Below are 24,940 nucleotides of genomic sequence, written 5' to 3'. Positions count from 1 at the left end.
TGTTTATGTTCCACATAAACCTTTCACAATAAAGCTCAAGATGCTGTTGAGACTTTTCAAAATAAACTGAATCACGTGAAAGAGCAGATTATTTATGGATGAGAATTAAAAAAGAGCCGCCAGGTGCTAAAAAATAAACCTTAGACTCAAACGTTAGAACAGGCTTTTCCCCGCAGCACGCCGTGTAATAAATACTCACAAAGAAAACGGCGGCCTTTACAACTTATGTCTAAAAATGTATAGTTTCATGCATCGGTTAAAACACTCGACTCCAGCTACATGACGCGCAGCTGGAAACACTTCCCGCAAGACGAGCTGCCCGAGATTCACAGAATTTACAGAAAATGTTACATTTTTGTGATTTATATCGTTATCGGGACGATGGAATTCTTATATCGGGATATGAGATTATAGTCATATCGCACAGCCCTAGCTGAAAGTTATTTTTCGTACAAGACCAAACCAAATGTCAGTGCTTAAACAGAGCTGTGTCGAAGTCCATTTAAAGTTAGTAGTGAGTAGGAGAGAAGCTGGTGCACATGCATGCAATGTAGATACATTGCTCTGAAAAATGCATAACCAGTGCAAAAGACTGTGCATACATCATGCATGCATGCAGAGAGTTCAAGCGCATTTGGCACCCAGCTGGTATCTACTGAATGTACTTTTCGCTCCGTGGTTGTGCCTTGCCATCCTCCAAGCTTTCACTCACTCTGCTAAGTTAACTGTGGCAGTTATTTCAGGTGAATGATACAATATTTTCATGTACATGGAAGTGCCGCCACATTTCAGTTCACATTCAAAACATGGTCAAGTCATCTGCAGCCAGTATGAGAAGAACCTAAGAGACTATTAGTTTCGATGTTATGAGGATTTAAACAACTTATGCTATTTACTAACCAAGTTATTCTAGTCACAGTATCAATAAGCATGTATAACCCCAATTCTGAAAAATGTTGGGATGCCGTGTAAAATGGAAAAAAAATTAAGGTTTAAATTGAGAAAATGTGCCCTTTATTTATTGAAGAAAAAATATTAGCTCATTTTGAGTTTGATGGCAGCTCTTCTTAAAAAAAATTGGGAGAGGGCCACGTTTTCCACTGTGCAGCACCAAGGGCACTCAAAAGTAACTGCATTCTTAAAGTATCGATGGAGAATGACAGTTAGCTCATAGCATGCATTCTGGATTCTGGGGTTCTGCCATCCATCCATCCAGCCATCCATCCCTCCATCTTCATCGATATATACAATTTAGGGTCACGGACATTCTATAAAAAAATCACAATTATTAAAAATGCCAGAAGTGTTATTTCAAGTTGGATGATTAATTACAAAAATGGTTTCTGCAATGCTCTGAAGAAGCTGCAAAATAGCTGAAAAAGATGTCTAGAAATTATGTATTTAACAGAGCCAGTTATTGACTAATTAAATATTCATTTGTTTGGTACATTCATCCTTGCACTTACTTTCAGTACCTTCTTCTTCTCTTCATCTATAGTGTTGATGCAGTCTATAGACTTTCTAAGGCAAAAAGGTCCTCGCAGCATGGGCTGGTAGCACGTTTCCTAAAATAATTAGATACATATTCAGATCAAAAATGAACTTCCTTATACTAAATCACTTAGCTGCTTTAGCTCAGCAGCTCAGAAAATGTCTATATCTTTGCTGCTTAGGCACTCACTGACTATGAGACCACAGTACAAGTAGAGACATGCAGCCGTGCAATAAATGCACATTATGACTCATGAATATTGTATGCTCGCACAAACGCAAGTCGTGAATGTACTTGGTGTCATCCCATATGGCGTGTGTGTAACATGACTGTAATCATTTCAGAGTGTAATCGCTGTCAAACATGAATGCAAAGAGCAGAGAGTGGCAGAGAGTAGAGGAAGCTACTTTCGACTGCTCTCTTATTCACAAGGATTTGCCAGTGATAGAGGAAGTATCCAAAAAGCCTTTTTTTTTAATCAAAAAAGAAAGAAAATAGAAGTAATGTAGATTTTTTTCCGACAGTAGTCTGAATGTTACATTCTGTTGCTTGACTGTGCTCCGATAAAATCATTAATACTTCAGGTGACGGTGAATTTCTGAATGCATGTTGCACCTGTATGACCACAAGGATAGAAAAAAATGTAGAAAAGCAAGCTCCACAGCACTTTGAAAACCAGGTTTAGTCTGTCATTAGCGGAAATGTCTTCAGATATTTAAAAAAATTCCAACTTAACCCCAGGCTAAATCAAACCTAAGACTGCCATTACCATGGCAACAGGCAGTTACACCTGTGTTGACTCGAGTCAAAAAAGGAGGAAAACAGAGCTCATATTTGTGCTTTTCTAACATTGATTTTGGTAGCACAAAGCGAAAGGAAACTGTCCTGATCCCGACTGCAGAATTCACAGAACTATACTGAAACCTGAAAATAATCCCACCTATGCCACAGGATTGCACTGTGCTGAGCTTTTATGCAGCAGAAAGTTTTCTGTAGTGTTTGCACCGTTGACTGTTGCTGTCAATTTTTCCCATATTTTTTTGTCAAAATCTTTTCTGGATTTTCTGGAAGTCCTTATTATTCTTGAGAGACTGCAGCTCATTTGGATCCAACTAAGATTGTTTCTTTCTATATTTATGTCAGTGTCCAGAAATGAACATTTGAGCTGTATTTCCTCACGCCTGCCGTGGGATCCAGTCAGTTACTCTGACATTTCTCCAACCAGTTTGGGTTGGTAGAAAAACCAGCTACGTAGTGACACAGGGAAAGTACACGACAGCTTGCCGCAGCTTGACTGAGTTGCACTTGTTGAATACAGGCTATGTGTCTTAACTCCCACTCGCTGTTGGCGTGGATGCACAGGACAACAAAAGGGATGGTTCTTTCTGGCACTGGTGAAAATCCAAATTGTTTAGACCGAGATAAAGAAGTGAATGTTGCCCTTAATCTGTGTGAAGGAAGTAGCTTTCGCATGCCTTCTGTCTCATTAACAGAGTTTGAACTATTCTCATGCATGTCATCTGTCAGGGCATCCGTTTAACACCTGTGAAGTTTTATTGCCTTGCAGCCGTAGGTTTTTATGATTATGTAATTAAATGCTTTCTCACAGTATTATAACCTTTGTGGTTAATCACCAACATGCAATCTGTAGTTTCTTGTATTGAGACAATATGCCAGCATTGTGCATGTTACACATTTTACTTTGTTTGGATTGGAGTTTTTCGGGATACTGTAAGCAAACAGGCTCCTGTTGATCCTGCTCTCTCTGGCCATCATAGAGGAGCTGAGGGTAGGGAGCGGAGGCGGGTGGAGGGGGGGTGTTATAGCTGTGGAGCCTCCAGATGCTCACTGATTGTTCCTGTTGTTTGTGCTGCTAGCAACTTCAACCCCCCTCTATTCCACGCAGATGGAGCTGTCAGCTCCATTATGGATATGAGATGATTAAAACTCCAGTCAGCAAAGCCACTACTGATAACTTGGGCCTTGTTAGATGATCTGAGGGTTGCAAGGTTAAATGTTGCAGTGTTATGTAGGGCCATCGAACGCCACCACGTGTTCCCGAACGGTCCCGTTGAGCCGTGCGGACCTGTCGGTTGCTTGTAGAGGATGTTTAAAATGCACAGAACAGCATTCAGCGTATGAATTCGAGGTATTTAAACTAAACGGATCCATGTGGTAACAAATCACGTCACGCTATCAAGTTTGTGATGGACGTGTGGGTAAAGTGGATGGAGTTTACATCCACTACGGAGCAAAGTGAGAGCATGTAAAATGTACGTTAAGCGTCCCAGCAATCTATTTTTAAAGAAGGCAGCGCGGCGAGCATTGTAATGCAGATTTTTGACCTGTGCACACCCATATAGGCGTACAATGCAGCCTCTTCAACAATGAGAGATACACATAGAGACAGAGAGAAATCACTTCTCCCAACAGTTACCATGGCAATCCAATAAGGTTGCCTTTACTCTCTGTATTGACTCTCAATAAAGTGAGTAAAAATGAATCTCCTTTTCTCAAGCATTAAATCTGGACTTAAATGCTGATGCCCGGCGACAGGCGTGCAGAGTCAAACCCCCCTGTTCCTGATTTACAGAAATCTCAGCCAAGAGGAGCTGAGCGGGCTTCACTGAGCAGATGCTGTTTCACTTTCTGTTTTCTCCAGCTCTTTCTCCGTGGCTTGACACGTCCGCCTCAAGGAAGAAGACTACAGATGTTGACCGAGACACTGTTTTGGCTATGTTAGATTGTTCTGTCAATCAAAAGTGCTTAGGGAGAATTTTTAATATGACTTCTCCAAACTCTTATTTGTTTTATTTTTGGAGGTTTTGTTGGAAAAATAAGAGAGAGTGAGAGAGAGAGATATTGTATTGCCTGGCAGTTTTAGGTCCAATCGCCTGGTCAACAGTTCAGCTAAGCTTTTTGTTTGGTTTACAAAAATGCCTCCTGTCACCAGCATGATAGTACACAGATTTTTCAGAAGGTTGTTTGAAACCGCCTCAGTAGCAATGCCATTTTACACCCTCCTGAAAATTGCAGTAATTTTCATTTGTTTGTTGTAGGATGAGCTCTTGTGTGCTCCCTGCTGTTTCTAATACAGAGAAGGACAGAAGAGGAGCGCATGTTTGTGGGAAAAAAGGCCTTACTGGAGCAATAGACTCTAGCTACTTTTTTTTTTTGGCAATGGATTGTTGCATTTGCCATTGAGCTTGACTTATGCAGCAATGCTTTTGACATTGAGAGAAAAGATCTGTAGACTAATTGTTTCCGATCTTTAGCTTTCTTCCTCTCCCCCTCTCGCTCTCTTTCTTCCTCTCCCTGCTCCTCATTCGGCTCTCTTGTCCTCTTCTTCAGTGAGCATTTTAGATTGCTCGGTGACTCTGTGGAAATCAGCCCTAGACTGACACTTTGACACCAGCATTAATCGGCAGTTTCTAGCTATCAGTAGCCAAACCTTTGATGGAAGCCCTCTCCTAACCTGTTTTGCTCAGTCTTGGAGGGTTTATATAGGCATGTATTGGGTATGCCAGAACAAACACACATTGCTCTCTGTGGGAATGAGGTTGCTCAACCTCTATAAGCTAAAAGTCTGGTTTACAAATGAGGACCCTTTCCTACATTTTTCAGGTGCTTTTAAGCAAATACTGCGTGGGCTTTGGTGCCATTACCTCTAAATCACTTTGCGAATAATGCCTAAACCCACTACATGTAGACGATGCAGTATACACACACACACTCACACTAACACAATAACTCATACATATGCACAGTGATTAAATATTGATTTTCTTTGTAGCACCATCACCATTGAGTTGTTGCATCATTCTAATTTACGAATGAAACAGCAGACAGACAGATCTTGCATCTCAACTACTGTTTAGAAAGGCTAAAGTAGATTCCTTGTGCATGGAGACGATTTGAATGATGTTTGCACAAGAAGAAATTTTGATATGCCACTGAACAAATAAAATGACTACTGCTAATTATATGAAAATAAATGATGTCCCTGTAGCTTGCAGTCAGCATTTGCCTAGGTTGAGCCAATCCCAGGGCAGCTGTTTCATGTCAACATGTCGTTTTCTTGCTACACTTTCAGGTCTGACTTAACTGCCACTATTCAAAGGCTAAAAATAAATCTAATCTCATTTAATAACCCGTTAGCTATAAGGGAAAATAACAATTTGTGTGCATAACATTTTAAGCCAAAGTGATATTTCAAGACACCGACGGCTGAGGAGTTTTACCCATAAAAATCATACTGGATTTTTAGAGAGAACTGTTGTGACTGTATTTTCCTTCATAAAAACAGCCATAATCATCACTCCACAACTCAAGAAATTGGTGACTTATAAATAAAAATTAGTAAATCTTCTGATTAGAGATGTGATTCTGCAACAGTGTAAAAACTGGATGTTTTTCCACTTGGAGGCAGCAGAGTAAACACAACACCAAATTTTTTATACAGTTGTAATGGCACACATGTCAATAAAATGTTTTTGCTTGACACTTTGAGCAGACTGAAAGTCCCATATTCACTGGTATTAGTTTTGTGTCCACTAAGAAATGTCCTGAGAGAAATGCCTGGCTGTTTAGCTGTTGACTGTGGCTGCTGTTTGGTGCAAAACAGGTAGGAAAAGCTGCCTACGGCATCCAGAATTACAGAAGATAAACTGTGTACATAAAGAGAAAGGTTGATGGTTTAAAACTAGAAGAGAACCTGGACTGCACAATCCCCTATCAGTTATCTTGCACTTTTAAAGAAGGCAATCTAGAGCTGCACCGACATAGGCGAAGTTTTCTTTTTCCAATGCTCCACCGCTCTGTAAAGGTGGGGCTGTTAATTTTTGGTGTACATATATCTGTAAAAATGTTACTGTGTTTTTGTTCTTTTGACCTTTTTGCTTTGCTGAGACAGATATTTGTCTTCCATGCATTAACGTTACATTAATTGACTCCCCAGAGTTTTTGTGTCTAAGCTGTCGCTCTTTTATTAAAAATAGGTGGCAAGGGGAAATTTAATTTAACTGCACTTCTTTTTGTTGACATGTTCATCAAACTGTCATAGCAATGAAGGTGAAAAATCTCATTTATTCCTTGCTGGGAGCATTGATGGGAGCTCCACAGAGGTTACAGGCCAGCAGTCCCTTCCCTTTTGTATCACTTCATGTCCCTATTTCCTCTTCCTTCCTCCCTCTGCCTGTGTGACTCTGGGCTGCTCTTTGTTTGGCAGTGATTTGACCAAACAAAACCTAACTGGGTATCTCTAAAGCAAGGTGACTGCCAAAGGTGATTTTTCAAGCTGACTGCCAGGACACAATGAGTTTTAGATAGAGAGGCCAAATTTCCCTCCCTCCAACTGGCAGTCGTGGATTAAAATAGAACTAGCCTCTGCACTCAGATTTGTCACCCGTGTCATTATCTGCTCCATTATTCCCACAGCCTTAAATGTACTGCCCTGAAAATTAAGATGCAATAGACTTAATGTTGTGTTTGTGTTGCTGGACCTCACATTCTTGGGTACAGTTGTTTCATTAAAGGACGTGCGATGAAACTGTGCTTGTTTTGGCTCCGAATGGCTGCTGGAAGTAACTTTGATTTAACCCTCTCAGGCTCAAATTAAGTTTTTGTTGCTAATGCACAAAAGAATACCTGCAGTGGTACTTCTGAGTAAAAAAAACTCATAAAATATGTATGTGGGGTAATCAGGTTGTTAGCTTTTACTTGTTGCAAATCTGCAACGCCTGCCTTGAGAGGGTTAAATACCATTAAAAAATAGCAATAAGATGTAAAGCCGCATCAGTAAGCCCTGCACAGCATGTGAATGTTTGCCTAGCGTAGCCAATCACATTCCCCTCATACAAAATTATAGAATTCTGAACATGTTTACAGACATCAATCATCATATTTGTCAGTTAATGGCAGTTTGTAATTTACTAATTGAAGTTCCACTTGTTTCCTGAGCTGAGGAGTGTCCATAGGAGGCTGGAAAGGAACACAGCCTAATTCTGTCCCATAATGGGATTTAATCAGTAATGGTTTTACAAATCAAATTAGTGCAGCTTTTGATTTTAAAATCTACTGACTGGAAAGTCCCCCTCTTTCAGTCTGACATCGATATAAAATGAAGCAATCCTCAGTGGACAACTCAACTATCGATCAAGGTCAGGTTGGAGCTGTATTGTGCCTGAATTTGGACAGATGTTAATTTACAACTGAACACTTTCAACTTAACAGCTTCAGCATAAGCCTGGCACAGGCAGAGAGGGGGGTTAGAGGATACAGAGGGGATATGAGGCAAATGCAAATGACTTGCCAGATAAGTTAATGTGCCTTTGCCATGGCAAGGGACCCTGATTGCACTGGGAAGGTAAGGCTTCCCTGAGCCAGCCGGAGAAATCATTAATCCAAGGTTGACCTGGTATGTCTTTTGCATGGTCCTGCCCATCTAAGTTTATTGTCTAAGAAGAGGCTGTTTAGACAGTTGGAAGGCAGAGGAGACGTTGTGTGCTTTCTAAAATGACCGAGCAGCACTTCCTTTTGAGCGTTTCCCGAAGACAAATTGGCTTGGATCAGCAGCCAGGCAGCTGGCTGATGGAGAGGTGAGATGTATAAGGCCCACGTGGGCATTTTCATCATGACGGCTTTTCTTTCCCTTTTTTCCCTTTTTTTGGCTTCCTGCTGCAGTGTGTCATTGTGTCCTAGTCTCTCTCATGCTGTATCACTCACCCACACAGATACACACTAACCTTACAGTACAATGCAATAGGCTTGCACTAATCCTTACTTTAGACATGTCCTGGGCTGTTTTGTTTGGATTACTCTCCTCTGGCACCAGTGAGAGATCAGCACACATGAGTCTGAAGTCTTTAAATAATAAAAGCGCTTTTATGCTTTAGTCATACAGAACATACAAATGTGGGCTTCATATATATGTGGAAGCTGATTAAGATGTCCTGCATAAACAAAAGGCTGAATACTTGTATGGCTTGGCACTGTCCAGAAAGCTTAGCAAACAATCGTAGTGATTGTGTGAATTTACAATGATATGGTTGCCACCGGGTTGACTTGTGATTATACAGAGATTTGCGGGTTTTATAATCCTCCTTAGATCAAATAATAACAAGCAGTGATTCATACAAAAGTGTTCTGTTCTAAATTGACCACTAAAGACTCAGTCCATATGAGTTATCATTTTGCCAGCTAGCAACCACTCTTTCCTTCTGATAGCCCTATAATTGGGGTTTAATTTTTTCCAATAATGATTTTCTAAGAGCAGGGAGACACGTCCAAATAGATCTTACTCAGCCCAGAGTATCATGAATATTAACAGTGAGTGGATAGGAATGTGACCTCAGAAGTCCTTGCAGTGACTGAGTCAGTGTTTACTGTGGTTCAAATTTTGACTTTATCAGTAAAGAAGTTAAGTACCACAGAAATGCAGGAGTATATATAACCTCAGTCACTGTATGCTACCTGCCCAGCACCAGACAGCTAACAAACATAGTTAGCAGCTAGTTGGAGAAATAGTGGTATATGTGACACCAAACTTTAATTTAAGGTTTCCAAAAACACCTTAAATGTGGAAAAATGTTTCAGTTTACACAACAAACCAAACATTCAAGTGAATGCAATCTTTCCTAGGCGGGTCATGACTAGTTTGCCATCTTAAAGTGGTAGTACTTTTCTGCGAATTATATATGGTCATGTCTTGTTGCCCCAAATCAATTAATGATTCACATAATGTGCGTGTGTGTGTTTGTATGTATGTGTGTAAGTGGCCTTGGTTGTTAGCTGTGCAATGGCATGCCTCCCTTTAGAGTGTTCAGACTGCAGATCATCTTTCGATCTGTTTTTTTTTTTTTCATGCATAAAAATATACATATATAACATATCAACTTGTTTGCTCTCATTTAATGTTTAAATAAAAGCCTTGGGGCAGTATCTACAAAGACAGCGTTATGGAAAAACATGTCAGTTCTTTTTTGTAGAGCTACTGATTGTGAGTTTGGTGACATAATATAAAGTTACGATCTGCAGATTAGAAAACTCACTTACCCATTCGAGTGGACTGTACTGTAATAGAATAATTTCTAATTCTCAAACTCAGTCAGTGTCACCAGTACTTGTTGCAGCTTGTTATCCTCTACATTTTAAGAGGACTGGCCTCGAAACTTTGTCAAGTGCAGCAAGTTTGTGCAGTTCAAAAAACAAAACAGAAGTGAAGTGCTTGGCCGTGTGCTGTGAACAACAGGGGAATCCATTTTCTATACAAATGATTGTAATTCTCTGCTCTCCTGCACATTTCTGCCCTTTTTACAGGTTTGGCAGTTCACCAGATAATCACAATCACTGTGTCTCTCATTATGGTTATCGCGGCCTTGATCACAACACTCGTCCTTAAAAACTGGTAGGAAAGATTCCTTTACTTTTTGCTTCACGACACGTCAGCCCCGTTCCTTTTCAGAAACCCTAATAGATGAACGAAGGTACAAGGTATGATTTTATGTTTGTTTCTTGTCTTTGGTGCGTGTTTTTGTAGCTGTGCGCAGTCTGGAAATGGTCGCCACAATAGCCATCAGCGAAAGATCCACCAGCAAGAAGAAAGCTGCCAAAACCTGACAGACTTCACCCCAGCTCGGGTGCCCAGCAAGGTGGACATATTCACTGCCTACAACGACAGCCTGCAGTGCTCGCACGAGTGTGTTCGGACTGCCGTACCCATCTACACTGATGAGATGATCCAGCAGACGCCTGTCTACAAGACTGCTTATAACGGAAACAGGTACTGACTGTATGACAGGTGGATGCACGCTTCTCAGTCATTCAGCACTTGGAAATCCACAGTGTGAATGTTATTAGCACGTGGCTTATATTTTATGAAGCTCCGTGCTGAGCAGCAAGGCTTGATCGGTTTAAAATAGGTTAAGAAATGTTCCAGTAACTCGTGCTCAGGATTAAGAAGCATTAAGCAGAAACAGATGAGAATAAGAGCGTTGAAATGTCGACCACGAATCCTCACATTCGTCTCCAAGCTCGTGTTTTTACCCCGCAGCCACAGTCAGCTTCAGTCGGTATTTTGCTCGAGCAAATCTACACATAAATTGGCGGACTGCTTCCCATCACCTCATCCATCTGCCGCATGCCTCAGCATGTTCAGGCTGCACACACACAAAAAATAACATGTTCTACTGATTTCTATTGGTGTAATGAGTCAGCTGATAGATGTCTTTACTGTGTCGTTTTGTGTCTGTCTCTTCATCTTCATGGGAGTATTAAACGTTGGCACAAAGGTGTACGCTTTGAACTTCAATACCTGCAAGTTATGTAATATCAGTAAATACACTTTACATGCCCAAGTTTACTGAGCATGTAAAGTGTTATATATACAGAGAAACATTAGGCGAGAGATGTGTCTTTGGTGAGTCGTTGGTGCATTTGCATTCCGCTTTGCGATTTAACTGGACAGGTAGGTTTCACATCAAAATCGCACACACTTTGCATTGCCACGCCGACAATAAGTTGGTGGAGTATTGACAGTGTTTGCTGTCTGAGTGGATAACATAGTCATCTAAGCCGCAGGGCCAGCAAAGATGGTCACACTTACTCAGTGAATCCAAACCCTGTAACAGATTCATTATGTTGGCAAGGATGGCGGGATAATTCATCTGCTGTAAATAGTCTGCTTTTAAATTACACAGGGATGGTTAGGTTTTTATAGCTTGTTTTTCACAGGTTAACCAACAGCACTGCTGAAAAATCTAGGATTTTTTTATTTTTATTTTTGCAGAGCAGCCGTCTGAGGCTGACATAGACCTTCACCCAGTGCAGGTCTCTGTCACCCCGCTTGTGTACGTGACAGTGGTACCGTGTTGATTTTGGCACTTAAGGCTACCAAGAGACATAATTAGGCCTTGTAGTGTGTGCAGCATAAAAAAAGAAGAAGTCTTATGAGAAAAAGACGCTGCTCACCAATGATAATTTTAGAATCAATTATAGGTTTACTATCAACTAATATGTTGTGATGGTATCTAATATAAAAATGTAACCAGTCTGATTACATCATTTATATTCACAAGTTAACTTCTTGCAGTTTGACTCTGACTTCTTGCGTTTTGCCTAACAGGCCCTCACCAACTGAAAGACAACTGATTCCTGTGGCCTTTGTGTCAGAGAAGTGGTTTGAGATCTCATGTTGACGAGCTGAAGGCCTTGTTCATGTTCTGTGGGTGGAAGAGACTTCATGAATTCACGCTTTGGTGGGTACTGCAGCACTTTATCCCCTTGCAAATAATCATCTGAGCCTTCGATCCCCATGGTGATGCTGCCCCACTTTGGGAATAAAAGGGGAACTTGGCATATGTTTGTTATTTGTGACATGATTATGCTCCCTTTCCATCTTGTTCCCTTTTGATATAAAAAAAACCAGGAGGAATCCGGTTCAATGCAGTAGCCGGGGTCTTTAGCTGAGATAAGAGACTAATTATGTGAATATCAGTACTATGGTCACTGTTAATTATTTCTCCTCTCACATCTGAAACATTTTCATTGATATTTTTGGTGCCGCTTTCATTCTTACACCAAAGGTGCATTGTTTGGCGCATTTCAAGGAGTAAGGGGCACTTTTGCTTGACTTGTGACACATTTTTATGCGTGGCTAAAATATGCCAGAATGGGCCAGCATTTGAAATTCAAAGCGTGAATGTTAAACACATGGTCTAGCCCCACAGTGTTGCTGGAAGGTCAAGAAGCGGTGTAATGTTTGCTATTGACCCAGATTTTTAAGAGGAATAGATTGCCAGCAGGTAACACAGAGAGGCAGGGACAGGGACCCTGGGTTATCTGGACACACATTAGTGTCACTCAGCTTAGCTTTCCACAGCTTGCTCCCTGTGCTGGAGTCATAAAAGACATAAGATCCCTTTTTATCTTTGCAAATCTTGTGTATTTTTTAGGCTTAAGTGTATGCAACGATAGACCTTAACTGTACTGATTTTTAATACAACACTGCCCTTTCATATCATGTAAAAAAGGCACTGGAGTCACATGTTTTTTGAGACAAACCCATATTCTCCCTACAATAAGTCAGAAGCAGGCTATCTTTGTGTGTGTGTTTAATTTTGCACTGGCAACATAATGAGAAGTAACTGGGGTTGTGTTCTCTGCATCTCCACAGGATCCAGTTGGAAACAAGAAACACAAAAAAACAGCTTCTTTTGTAAAATAGCGTGATCTTTGGACACTGGTGAAGATATTTATTTTTCTAGAGTTGACAAGCAGCAGCCATAACGCTGCGAAAACCATATTTCCAAGAACCTATGGTCATTTAGATATAGATTATATATAAATATATTTACAGGATGTATGGAACTAGACTGTGGACGTCGCGGATGTCTCAAGGAAAACATTAGCCCTATCACAGAGGAACTCAAGGAGCTTCTTCGGGAGGAAGATGAACTGTATTTCTGAACAATGTGCCAATAATGCCACTATGTGCCACAACCTGGATGGACAGAAGTTTCAACAACGACTGATGGACTAAAAAACAAGCCGACAAAAAAAGAGCGTTATATTAACCCTGTATCAACTGCAGTTACATTTTTTTCTTTTGGTTTTTGGTTTTTAAAGAAATATGAAAGTACAAAAAAATGCTAAATGTATTTGAATATGTTATGAAATAGTTTTAAGAAATGTGTTACAAAAGAGTCTAAAAGATATTTATATGAAGCACTATTCTATTAGCTGGGGAAGAGAGATGATGGAAAACGGTATATGCTTTATTGGACGGTTAATTTAAGAAAAAAAAGAAGAAAAAAAGTTGTTTCTACCGGTCCCATTTTAAAATCAGAATAGTCGTGTCTATTTTTTTACACACAAGAGTCTGCCACAGCCCTAACGGGGGAAGTCAGAAGCGCTTGGAACCACTTTTTAAATACTCCCACCTAAGCTGAGGTAATATCAAAGACAACCATCTGAACACATCTGGTCCAAGCCAGTACAGCGCCCACCTCGACTGCTTATTATGTAAGATTTGCATCTGATTTAGGAAAATGGAAAAATACACAAAAGGCTTCTGTGGCGCAGGCGTGTGTCCTCGTTAGATCCCACAGCGGCACATTCACGAGTGAGTACAGCCACAGACTGCATGGAGCTTGACAGGACATTCATTCTGCCTCAGGTCTGTCTAGCTTTCTCGCACACCTCGTATCAGTCTCTTTTCTCAGCAGCTGTCTGGGATAAATCTAACGGTTTCGATTTTGATCCGAGCTCCAAATTAAAGGGTAGAAGAGATTTAATCTGAACCTCCTGTGTTCAAATAAATTGTGGTCATTTGCATAAACAGCAAAGTTGAAAAACGGATAGTAATTGAACATCCCCACCCAACTCCCAACTCTCGACCGGTTTGACAAATTAGTTGTTGAGCCTGAAACTCTTAAATTATAGGCGAAAGTCTATGTAATTCCATCGTCAACCGATTTGTTCAAGGTGGAATTAAACAGAAGAAATGGGAAGCTAAAAATGTGGTGTCCCTCAGGATCAAAATGCATGGTTTGTTTAACTGTGGAATGTAAGCAGGAAGGAATCCCCCATCAAACACAGTAGGTTTTTTAAGGGTTCGCTCTCTCCAGACCCAAATAAACTCTTGAGGACAATGTTTAAATCATTCAGTAGTTAAGCTATCACAGCCAGGATGTTTGGGGTTACTCTCGGATAATTTGTTTTAATTTGTGCCGTAGAAAGCTGAGCAAAAAGGGGAAAAAAAGGACAGAATTAAGAGGAAAAAATTCTATTTTGTACTTTCAAAGGCCTAAAAACACTCCCTCTGTGTTTTGTTGTAGTAAGGGGATTAAGACAAACCAATCTGCTGCTGCCAAATTGGTTTAAACTTCTGGTGAGGAAGGACAGTAAAGCTCTCCTGAGAGCTTCCTAGCACCAATACTTTTTATTATCATCTTCAAGCTCCTGAAACAGATTAGCTTTGTGCTACGAAGCTTTCGAGAAAGTTGTCTGTTAATCTACCTTTTTATTTTGCTGTGGGTTTGTACAAAGCACAACTACAATTCTGCAATTGTAAATGTTTCTGGCTATAGACAGCAATATGTACAGATATAAATGATGGGTTTTACTGGGTATAGACGGTCGATCTCCAGTACTTCACTTGGTAGGTTTTCGGACTTGTACTCACTTCCTTAAAGGATTCAAGACAACAGGTTGTCCCAGTGATCAGTATCGGTACGTGGGAGCCATTCAGGAGGTGTCGAGATGGCTTGGGATAAACACTGTGGTGCAAAACTCCTGCTCTGGCCAATTCACAACATGAAACTCATCTCATGAATGACACATACCAGTGCAGCCTCACGACAGGCTGCGTTGCTTCTTTGACATAACATATATTTTTTTGAATGAACAGTGATATCTTACTAGTAAGAAGGTTATGAAACTTGCTGTAAATTATACACGTGTAAATGTATTTTCTATATATTTGCTTCTATTTGTGTACAGGTGTGTTCTATTTTTCAAGACCTCTCCCATTTTTTGGGAAGGTTTCAGCTAGGTCGGGGATAGTGTCTTTGTTTACATGTGTAACTATGGTATTTCTTTCAAAACACAAAAACTAACCTTGTGCCAAGCTTCTTACCTGCACTTTCAAGCAGTTACTTGTATTATATCTTTAGCTAACCAGTATAATACTTCAGTAGACGCTGCAATAGCTCAGAGACTGAAGAGTGATTTCCAGGTGGAAAGTAAAAACAGTACCGAGTGGTTTTAAACGGTGTTGTGATCATATCTTGGTTTCAGCTGTATCCATGGTTGGCTGGGAAACCAATGACTTGCTCTTCTTAACTATCATTTCTGCATCGATTTTAATAGACAGTGTATCATCACATGAATTAAAAAAAAAAACAAAAAAAAAACCTGTTAATCCAACAGTAGCTGCCAAGAAACTAACTAAACTTGATCTAGACTGGATTGCAATCATTTGTCACCATCCTCATTTTGTATTTGTATATACATACTGCTACAACTGCCCCAGAAATTGTTATTTACTGTAATGAAAATAAACCAATATCAGCATTTATTCAGCATAAGAAAAAATCAGGGAAAGACATCTAAAGGAAAACTTTTGAAAGGAGGATCGTTCGTGAAGTACACTGTCTGTATTTTCCTTTTTGATGTGACTGCTAAATAGTCAGGGTTAAAAATACAAAAAGCCAACTTTAGCGTTGATAGGCAACGTTTTCATTTTCAAACTTTTTCAGTAATCCTGTTTTTATTCCAGCTTTGGCCTTCAGCTATAATCCCGGCATGGCTATGGCAGTGTTGGTTTCAGTCAGTATGCTAGGTGTACCTAGCATGCTAACACACTGAACTAGGCCAGTGAATATGACAAACCTTACACCTGCTCAACATTAGCATGTTAGCACTGTCTGTTTACGCGCTGATGTTTTAGCTGAAATCACAGCTGCTGTGCTTCAGTGCGGCCTCACAGGGCTGCTAGTTTGGTTGCAAATTCTTCTGCTTCTTTAGCTTTGGCCAAAATTTCTGCTGTTTATAATGACAATGTACTAAACAAGTAATTTGCCAAAAACTGTGGGAGCGCAGTCATTTTGCCTAATCAAGCCAGGTTATCAAATCAATTCAAACTCCAACTGTACAGAGAAAACCTCAATAATCAGACGGCCCCATTGAGCAAGCGCTTGGCAACAGTGGGAAGGGAAAACTCCCTGTTAACAGGAAGAAACCTCCAACAGAACCTCAGGGAGAGGCGCCCATCTGCCTCTCCCTGAGCCCAAATGAGGCTGAGGGGAGGGAGCCAACAACAACAGGACAATGAACCTTCAAAGTGGAAAGTTTGTGAGATCATTTTATAATTTCCCCAGTTCTTTCTCTTTTAAATGGCTGCCTGATGTAAACAATTTCCCAGTTACTCTGTTGAATACAGTATATTAATATTATTGAATGCAGTGATGGCCAAATCTATGTAAAAATCCCCCCCCCCCTAATTTCTAGCTGTGCTAAAGTTGACTGTCGTTTTAAGATTACATGCTACATATAAGAGACCTACACAGAAATTTGAACAACTTCTATTTTAGTCTCACAACTTTAAAACATTTGGCTGATTGACATTTGATGTAAACAGTTTCATCTGTTAACAACACCATATCTGATGATTGTGGAATATCAATGCAACTAGCTAGAATTTGCTGAAAATGTCAGCTGAGATTATACCGATATTGTGGGAAAGACTCTGGATTCCTTGGAATATACTAAATGCTATAATTGAACAACAGGAAACTTTGACTTTCTGAAGTTCTTTGTGTTTTAATACTTTGGGGAAAAAAGTTTTTGAGCTTTTTTTTCTTTTCAGGCATTAGGCGTGTTTCGGGCAGATCTATAAAGACTTGAAAAGCTTGATTTTAATGTTAGTATTTCTCTTTGAAATCATGAGGAGCTGCTAAAAGGAATTCTCTTTGCATTCCTGAAGGACGTTTAGACAAAGAAAAATGTAACCAGCAGCTGTGATCTATATTTTAAACAGTCGCGGATGTCTGGAGACATCAGCATACAGCACGCTTCCCCCATTTACCGCTGTCTGAAATCAAACTGATACGTAAGGAAGCGTCTTACTGCTTTCTTGCGTTTTCAGTTTACATTTCAGTATAGCAGATGAGTTTAGTTTATTATAGCTAAGAGGCAGGAAAGTAATTCCACTCGGCCCAGTCAGATTTGATTGAAGAAATATTGTGTTGTTGTGTTAGGTGTGGGGGTGGGGGTTACTCGACATGCCTTTTTTTTCACAGCAAATGAATATTTTGCGGTTCTCGTTTTTGTTTCTTCAGCAGCCCATAAAACCTGTGCTCTCCTCGACATAAACAAGCTATCAATCAGCGAGGCTTTTCCTGTCAAGATGAACGATGTGCCACATTTACAGAGACTGTGATTCCTCTTTGCATGTCAGAAACTCAGAGTGGAAGTTATTGACATGTGTTTTGTTTGAATGACATGCTAGCTGAAGGACAAAGTTGTTTTCTTTCCACATATTAATGGAAGCATTCATACCAGAGGAACGGTCAGAGGAATCCGTGTATTGGCTATATTGTGGACTTATTAGCACACTGTGTGATAACAAAAATATCTTGTGGACGCTTTATCAATGAAAACAAAAAGAGACGTTTAATTAAAAGGTGAGAGGACAAACTGAGAGGAAAGGATAAAGTTTATCTTTACAGAATGATATATATCCATCCTCGGCCGGTGTTTTGGCCTTTTGTGAAATAGTGACAAAATATAGTCCACTCGTGCACGGACACATCTTTTCTCAGTCAGCAAGATTTTCAGACTAATGCTAGTGGACGTGTTTCTTTTGAAACTGTCCTCTGACAGGCAACTTAGAAAATTGGATATTTCCTAAACATATTGACAAAAAGTGTTTTGATCCAAATCGTGAGTTTTTTTTCTGAACCAAAGAAACCAAAATCAGCAAGTCGACAGAAAAGAAAAAATATATAAAGAAGGTGTAGACAAGTCTTTGGTGAAGGTCTGTTGATGCGTAATGTGTTGCTTTTTCAAAATGAAGCACAAAAATCAACCGTGACACAGCTCTTTTCTGCCTGAGAACATCAATAAAAGTGATTATATTGTTGTGACTATTTCACAAACTGCCCCGAGACTGTGGAGGTATCTCACTGGATCCATTTATTTCTTTTTTTCACTCCCAGTAAACTGTAGCTCCTCACTCCTCGCTTTTCCGCATCTTTTCAAAAAACTAAAAAAACTAAAAATCACGTACTGTGCGCTTACTGTATTTTAAGCGGAGGGCTGCGACTCTCCTCTCGGGTCATGTTTTTACTTTTTCTATTCACAAGAGCTAAAGCACTGTCACTGTCAGTGATTATCAGTGCAGTCAGACTTGAAAAAGACTTGGAGAAAAAAAAAAAACGACTTTGTTTGCAACATCTCAATTCTCTTATAATCCCTCTGCTAGAATGAGACTAGCAGCGTGACCCAAATCTGCTGTCGTGTCAGCTAATTCATGCAGATGGCCTCTAGCCCTGGTTCATGCCTTCGCGAGCTAAGTGCAGGCCTGAAACGAGTGACACAGCGAGGGAATTCGGAATAGCAGGAGAATGGGATAGCCTGCGATTGCATGTTCTGCGAGAGCTGATCAAAGTAGATGGAGCAAAAACAGCAACAAAACTAAATATGAAGTACAGTAAAAGTTCAAAGGTCAAGTCAAAGGTCAAGGGGTGAGGAGCTTGTATAGATTCTTTTCTCTCTGGGGCAGGGGGGAGGGAAGGGCTTTTCACACACTGGGCGGGGGCCACTCTGCCCCCCGCCCAGTTCATTGAGGCTGACTTACAATCATGATTCATACCTACCATGAAGGAACCTGACTCAAGTTGTGTTGTCGCCATAAAAATGAAGAGTTTGTACTTTGTGACTCAAACTTTTATATTTGTGTTTAATATATCAATGAGTACCTCTGTTAACTTTTGTATAAGACCTATGACTATAGTATATACAAACACACTCACACACACAAAACACACCTCCACGAAAAGGGACTCTAGTCTGTCTCTGTGACGGCTAAATGTTGTATAACTTTTATTTTGTGTCTTATGAACCACATCTCTTCCTTTTGTAGTTATTGGTAAATGTTACGATTTCCAGGTGACTTTGATTTGGTTACTCTTGTACTACTAAGCTCTGTATTTGCAAGCACTGTAAATGCGATTCTCATTGGACTCGTCCTCTGTACATTTAGTACTCTGATGTTGCTATTAATAAAATGTAAAACAACACGAGCACGTGCTATAGGGAGTTTGTTGGAATGAATCTGGGGGAGGGCAGCGATCTGGGCAAATGGCAGCTGAGCAGCTAAATTCTCAGCATTTTAATGAATAAACATGAGTTATCATGTCAAATGTGATACATGAGCATTAATAATGCTAACAAATGAGACCAGCACTCACATCCACCAGCATTTACACTATGTGGTATCAAGGGCTCAGGGTTCTTCCAGTAACCACAGTGGTAACAATGACTCATGCGTCGCTTTAAAAGCATAAAGATGACATCGTTGGAGAAATATATTAAACATGGTGAATATAATATGCGGAACTCAAACAGCTCTAATATTCTAGACAGAACATGAAAAGTATCATAAGGGAAAAACAAGAAACCTCCAGCAAGGCAGCACAATTCCAGGGTAGTATTTACTTTAAAAAAAACTAGAACTGTATTTTGGGGGGTGAAACATAAAAGGGAGGTTAGGGGTCAAATTTGGATGCAGACTATAATGTGAAATCTCCATATACCGGGATCATCATATCAACTCAAATTTGATATGAACACAGTCCTCTGCAAAAAAGAGTATATAGACTTTAAAGAACATTTTATGTATGTTTTATTGTTGATTTTCTTTTATTTGGTGTTACACTGTTTTTTCGATCAAGAATAGAAACTCCCTCAGCAGTATTGTTAACACCTGCTCCAAAATCACGGGGGTCAGGCAGAGAGGTTTGTGTTCACTATGGGAAAACCAGGTGGCAACAAAGGCAAAAATCATTAATATCCATCCTGAACATGTTTTGTCATCTGAGTTCAGGAAGTTGCACACAGGTTACCTTTTACCCCAGAGTAACACAAACAGAAACTTAAAAGCCTTCATTCCCTCAGCCATTAGATTACTTAACACTGTCACAGCTCATTTAGACTAATTTTTCTGTGATTGTTTATTTTTAGATATTTGTGAGTTTGACCATGAAATATCTATCTTGATCATCCCAGATATGAAGCATCGATTTTTTAATCGATCTATTCGTTTATTTTTTGCTGTTTCCCTTGTAAACTCGTCATTCTTTCCATTTCACAGCCTTTTGGCGGTAGGGTGTTACGGTGGTTAGCATTATTGTTTCAAAGCAAGAAGGGCCATTGATTCAAATCCACTGGCCTGGTAGGAGTTTACATGTTCTCCATGTGCCTGCGTGGGTTCCTTCTTGATTCTCCAGCTTCCTCCCACTGCCCAGAGACATGCACATTAGGTCCACTGCTGATTCTAAATCGGCTGTGAATGTGAATGGTTCTCTTTCTAGCCTCCAGCCTGACTGTGACCAGCGACCTCGATGAGCAGAAGAGTCTAAATGGATGACCGCATTTGTGATTGGGTACATTATACATGCAGGATTATCTTCATAATATTAAATTAATAAATTGGACTCTATTTTACGTTAATGACACAGGAAAAAAATGCAGTATTTATTTATATTAAAGGAAAGTTAATGGAAAATTGAAACTTATGAATATCACACTATGTCACTGTTATAATACTAAGGTCAAGAAGCTCTCTTCATTGGCTCCAGTCAACAATTTCTTGTAAAATGACAAAAATAACTAATAATAACGTCCTTCGTGGCTTGCCTGGATAAAAGCCTCCAGAATGAGTAGTGACATATTTGCAGGGAAAGCTGTAAGCGCTCCAGTGGTTGTTTTTCCACCTGATTAAGGTGCGAAATGTCTTCTCGGCTCGCGTTTCCTCCTATCTAAACCACTCAATCATTAATAATAGCAATGATTAAAGCTTTGCGAGCGCGGGCCCGGTTTGTTCAGTATGCGCCACACAATGGTTTTTGAAGGCTTAGTGGAGAATCCCACTTAACACTGGCCCAAAGTTACAACCAGCTCACATGAAAAAGCAACTGACACCAAGCAACTTCGCACCAAGTGGTAATTATTATATATCCTTCATATTCAGATTCAATAATCAGTTACTCATCTTATTTGTGATAAAACTAAAGCAATTTAGTATAATTTGTGAGCCATAACTTATGTATATGTTCTTAAATATCTTAACAACTACTGAATGGATTGCCTTTAATTTAAAGAAAATTCATATTTCTTCCACTTCAGTCATTCTTCCACTTCAGCCGCACTTCAAAAAGGTCTAGGTTGACATATTGTATCTGTCATATGCATCTTTCCTCTTTGACAAAATTCACAGTGTGACAATAAATGGTAATTTATCTAAGCATTGTGATACTGCTCCTCGGTTTAACAGCATATCTTGTTGATCAGAGGCTTCTCTTTAGTCCTTGCTTTCTCACCCACGCTGTGCTTTTGAGATCACCTGGAGATACGGTTCTCCTCTCATGTTTGACGAATCGGCATGGGCAGAATGAGTCCTCCTCTGTACTCCCTAAAGCCAGACTCTGTCCTCGGGGAGGCCTGCCAGGCCGCATTAGCATGAGGCCAGTTGGATCAGTCTACACTGACTGTGACAGGAACGGAGCCCCTCTCGCTCCTCATACATTAAATAGAATTATGCAGCCCTGCCTGCACAGACGGACACGATCAATGGAGTGGACGGCACATGCCAACAGCTGCCAGGAGATACTTCAGCACGGTGAGATTAATCCCAGTTGCAAACCTGCACCCTTCAAAGAGTCTCCTGCCGCCTTGCCCAGACAGGGGAGTCAAAGTTGATTAGCTCCTTAGTTGTCCAGTGGGGAGTGAAACATCCAGACCACCTCTGAATGGCAGCTAAGATAGTGTAGGACAGGGCTGAGAAGGCTACTAAACTAGTCTACTCACTTTTTCAATTGACATTTTAGAGCCTTTAGAGGTGATTGGCTTTGTCTACCGGGGTCAAGCCTTGTCAGTGTGAGTGCTTTTCCAAACCCATCTCATATTTTCCATATTTCTTGAAGAGACAGAATGTCTATTGTGCTGGAAAGAAGAGCCACACATTTGTGCCATAAAGTAGTCTTCTCTGTAGGAAAGAAGCAGTTCTTGTTGCCAGTTCTTTGGGCTCCATATGAAATATGTCTCGACAGACTGTTATGCTCATGTTTCCTCCTTTGGCAGCTGGTTGGGAGCATGTTGAATAAAATCCGACAGTTTAGCAACACAATAAAGAAATTCAAAATGGTATGCCTCAGGCAACTTGATAAGTCATAGCTGCAGGTGATATAAGGCTGCCACTGTCTTGGTCTTGGCCTTAAAACAGTGGCTGCAGTACTTGAGAGCTAGGGGACAAAATGAGCCACTCCTGCAGGTCTCCAACCAATTGGAGGATCTGTGCTTATTCGACAACATGCAGTGGCAAATGACTCCTTTTGATAAGCTTACCACTTGTGCAGTATGTAAGGTTAGCTATATGGTGCACTACTTTATGCGCAAACACTACACTGTCTGCCAGACAGTATTGCCTAGCTACTAGGTTTCTGCACTGAACGCCTGAAAGCAGTTTTCTGTTACTGCTGCCCTAGCATTGAAGTCTGTGGAACTAGATTGGAGTCAGCTTAGAGTTTATGACCTGAGTAGAACTTTCTAAACTCTACTCCCATTCAATGCCATCTTGTGGATAGTGATGGTTTAAACAGACACCAGCAAGAGTAGAAAAATAAACAGAGGGATCAACATTGGTTATCGTTTCTTTTAAATGTTAAAACTTACACACATACATATTGCATAATTATATTAGCTACAGTAGTAGCTTGTGAGGCAGTTTTTCAGTGTCTGCCTGAGTTTACTCAGATCTTCTTTGTTTATAAAAGAACTGAATCGCACTGAATCAATATTAAGGTCGTGTCTCAGTCCAACCAGAGTGCGGAACACTGATTAACACCTCACAAGACAAAATCATCAACTAATTTGCCTGAGCAAAATACAAATAAATGAATCCATCTAGTTCTTTTGTATTTTCATTCCCCAAATTTATTTATTTATTTGTTTTTACACCGTTTTACTGTAGGGGGTTATGTTCACTGGCAACATTATTGGAAAAAAAGAAAAAAAGGAGGGCATCCTTCAAAGGCAGTGAAAAAATTTATATGTGTAATAGAGAGTGTCTAGCCAAAAAATGAATGCAACCATCAGCCATTTCTACAGATCCCAGCAAATAACATTTGTTTACTATCAAGTAAACTCCCTTGAAGCCACAGTAATAATGAGTTATCTGTCAGGAAGGGGAAAGAATGTTATTACGAAGCCAAAAATTCGACAGAGAAAATCTTATTGGATAGCTAGCAAAAACAAACATTGAACTTTAACTGAAGATATTGCTATTTCCCATTTCCTAATAACAGGTGACACTGCTTTCTTTCCCCACCGACACCCATTCCCATTTTAACAGCGGTAAATGCACAGTGTAGATTGCAAAACGCTCATCTATTTTACCTCAAACCATGATCTTCTCTCTGCATGTGTGCCTATGCCTAAGCAAACCTTGGCAAAATGATGTCTGCTCATAAATTGGCCTTCATAAATATTCAGTGTAACACTGCATACATTTTCTACAGAAAACATTTTGTAAGCCACATTAGTCATGCATGCACATAGCTTTTACATGACGAAGATGAAAAATATCAGGATGTGTTAATAATACTTATGCGTTGTGACATTTGGAGCACAAAACTTTTTAACAGTTGGTCAGATTTAGTATAAATGGGCTGCAAGGTAAACAAAGTTCTGAAAGCCAGTCATTATTTGTGACAAAGGGACCTGAGTGACAGACGTCTGCAGGGTGGCTGCTGTTTGCACATCACTTATCAGCACAATCCAGAACCCTTTGTTTGACCAGTCTGCGTTTTACTTGTTCAAGAATTGTCAGGCCAAATCCAGGTTTCACGGTTCCTATGGTGACATGAGCAATCTTAATCCTTTTTTTCCCATCAAAAATTTACAATTGATGCTGAGACTGAAATGATTTTACAGCTTTATTTATGAGTTAAACAAAACAAAACAAGAAGCTCATCAAGAGTGCAAACCTGTGTCAAGGCAGCTCACGCTTTACTTTCAGTGTATTGACCTTGAATGACAGGTCTGAGGTCAAATGTGACATGATATTTTAGTCTTTATATGGGAATTTCTATATGATGACTATACACACCATACTTGTAGGAATCATAGTTTCTAAGTTCTAATGCTTTTAGTCAAATGTCTACCAAAAAATCATTAAGTTGACCTTGAAGACCCTGGTGGATGCAAGCCAATTTTTAATGGATTTTATAACCTGACCCTGCTCTACACTCCTGCAAAGTTTGATCAGAATTTTGTGAACTATTGTGTTACAAACAAAGGAATGACATGCATAGATGCAAGGGATACCAAAAACATAACAGAACAGTACTCAAATATCATGATCTAGAGAAAATGTAGAGAAGCTATGAATCTTTATCATTATTTCAGCAAACTTGAAATTAGAAGTAAGCACAGTAATGATGACTGAATTTCTCGTGCAACGGGGAGAAACACTCGCAAACAGGCTAAAACCCGGAGCCTGGAGTTGCCAGAGGTGATGTGTGGTGATGTCACCAGGCTAAAATAGCTCCTCATTAGCACCTCTGAAGCAGGTCGTATGATTAATCGTCACCAAAGATTTACAATCCAATTAATGAGTGTCTGAGCGTGGAACAAATGACTCACCTTTGAGGGAAACACATCAATGAACAG

The 24,940-nt window shown here is 40.0% G+C and overlaps 1 protein-coding gene across 1 annotated transcript in view; it reads left to right on the top strand.

The window, feature by feature from the left end:
* Window positions 1-18,254, top strand: part of ajap1 (adherens junctions associated protein 1) — a 51,042-nt gene extending 32,788 nt beyond the window's left edge. The window contains exons 4-7 of the mRNA XM_040047618.1: window positions 9,809-9,896; window positions 10,029-10,271; window positions 11,613-11,745; window positions 12,663-18,254. Coding sequence (XP_039903552.1) covers window positions 9,809-9,896; window positions 10,029-10,271; window positions 11,613-11,685 — 404 coding nt within the window. The 3' untranslated portion in view covers window positions 11,686-11,745; window positions 12,663-18,254. The remainder of the gene's footprint in view (window positions 1-9,808; window positions 9,897-10,028; window positions 10,272-11,612; window positions 11,746-12,662) is intronic.
* The last annotated feature ends 6,686 nt before the right edge of the window (window positions 18,255-24,940 follow it).

The sequence above is a fragment of the Simochromis diagramma genome, unplaced genomic scaffold (genome assembly GCF_900408965.1).
Source record: "Simochromis diagramma unplaced genomic scaffold, fSimDia1.1 OVJJ01000387.1, whole genome shotgun sequence".
Lineage (NCBI taxonomy): Eukaryota > Metazoa > Chordata > Actinopteri > Cichliformes > Cichlidae > Simochromis > Simochromis diagramma.
The sequence above is the reverse complement of the archived record's forward strand: the minus strand, read 5'-3'. Positions and strand labels throughout refer to the sequence as shown.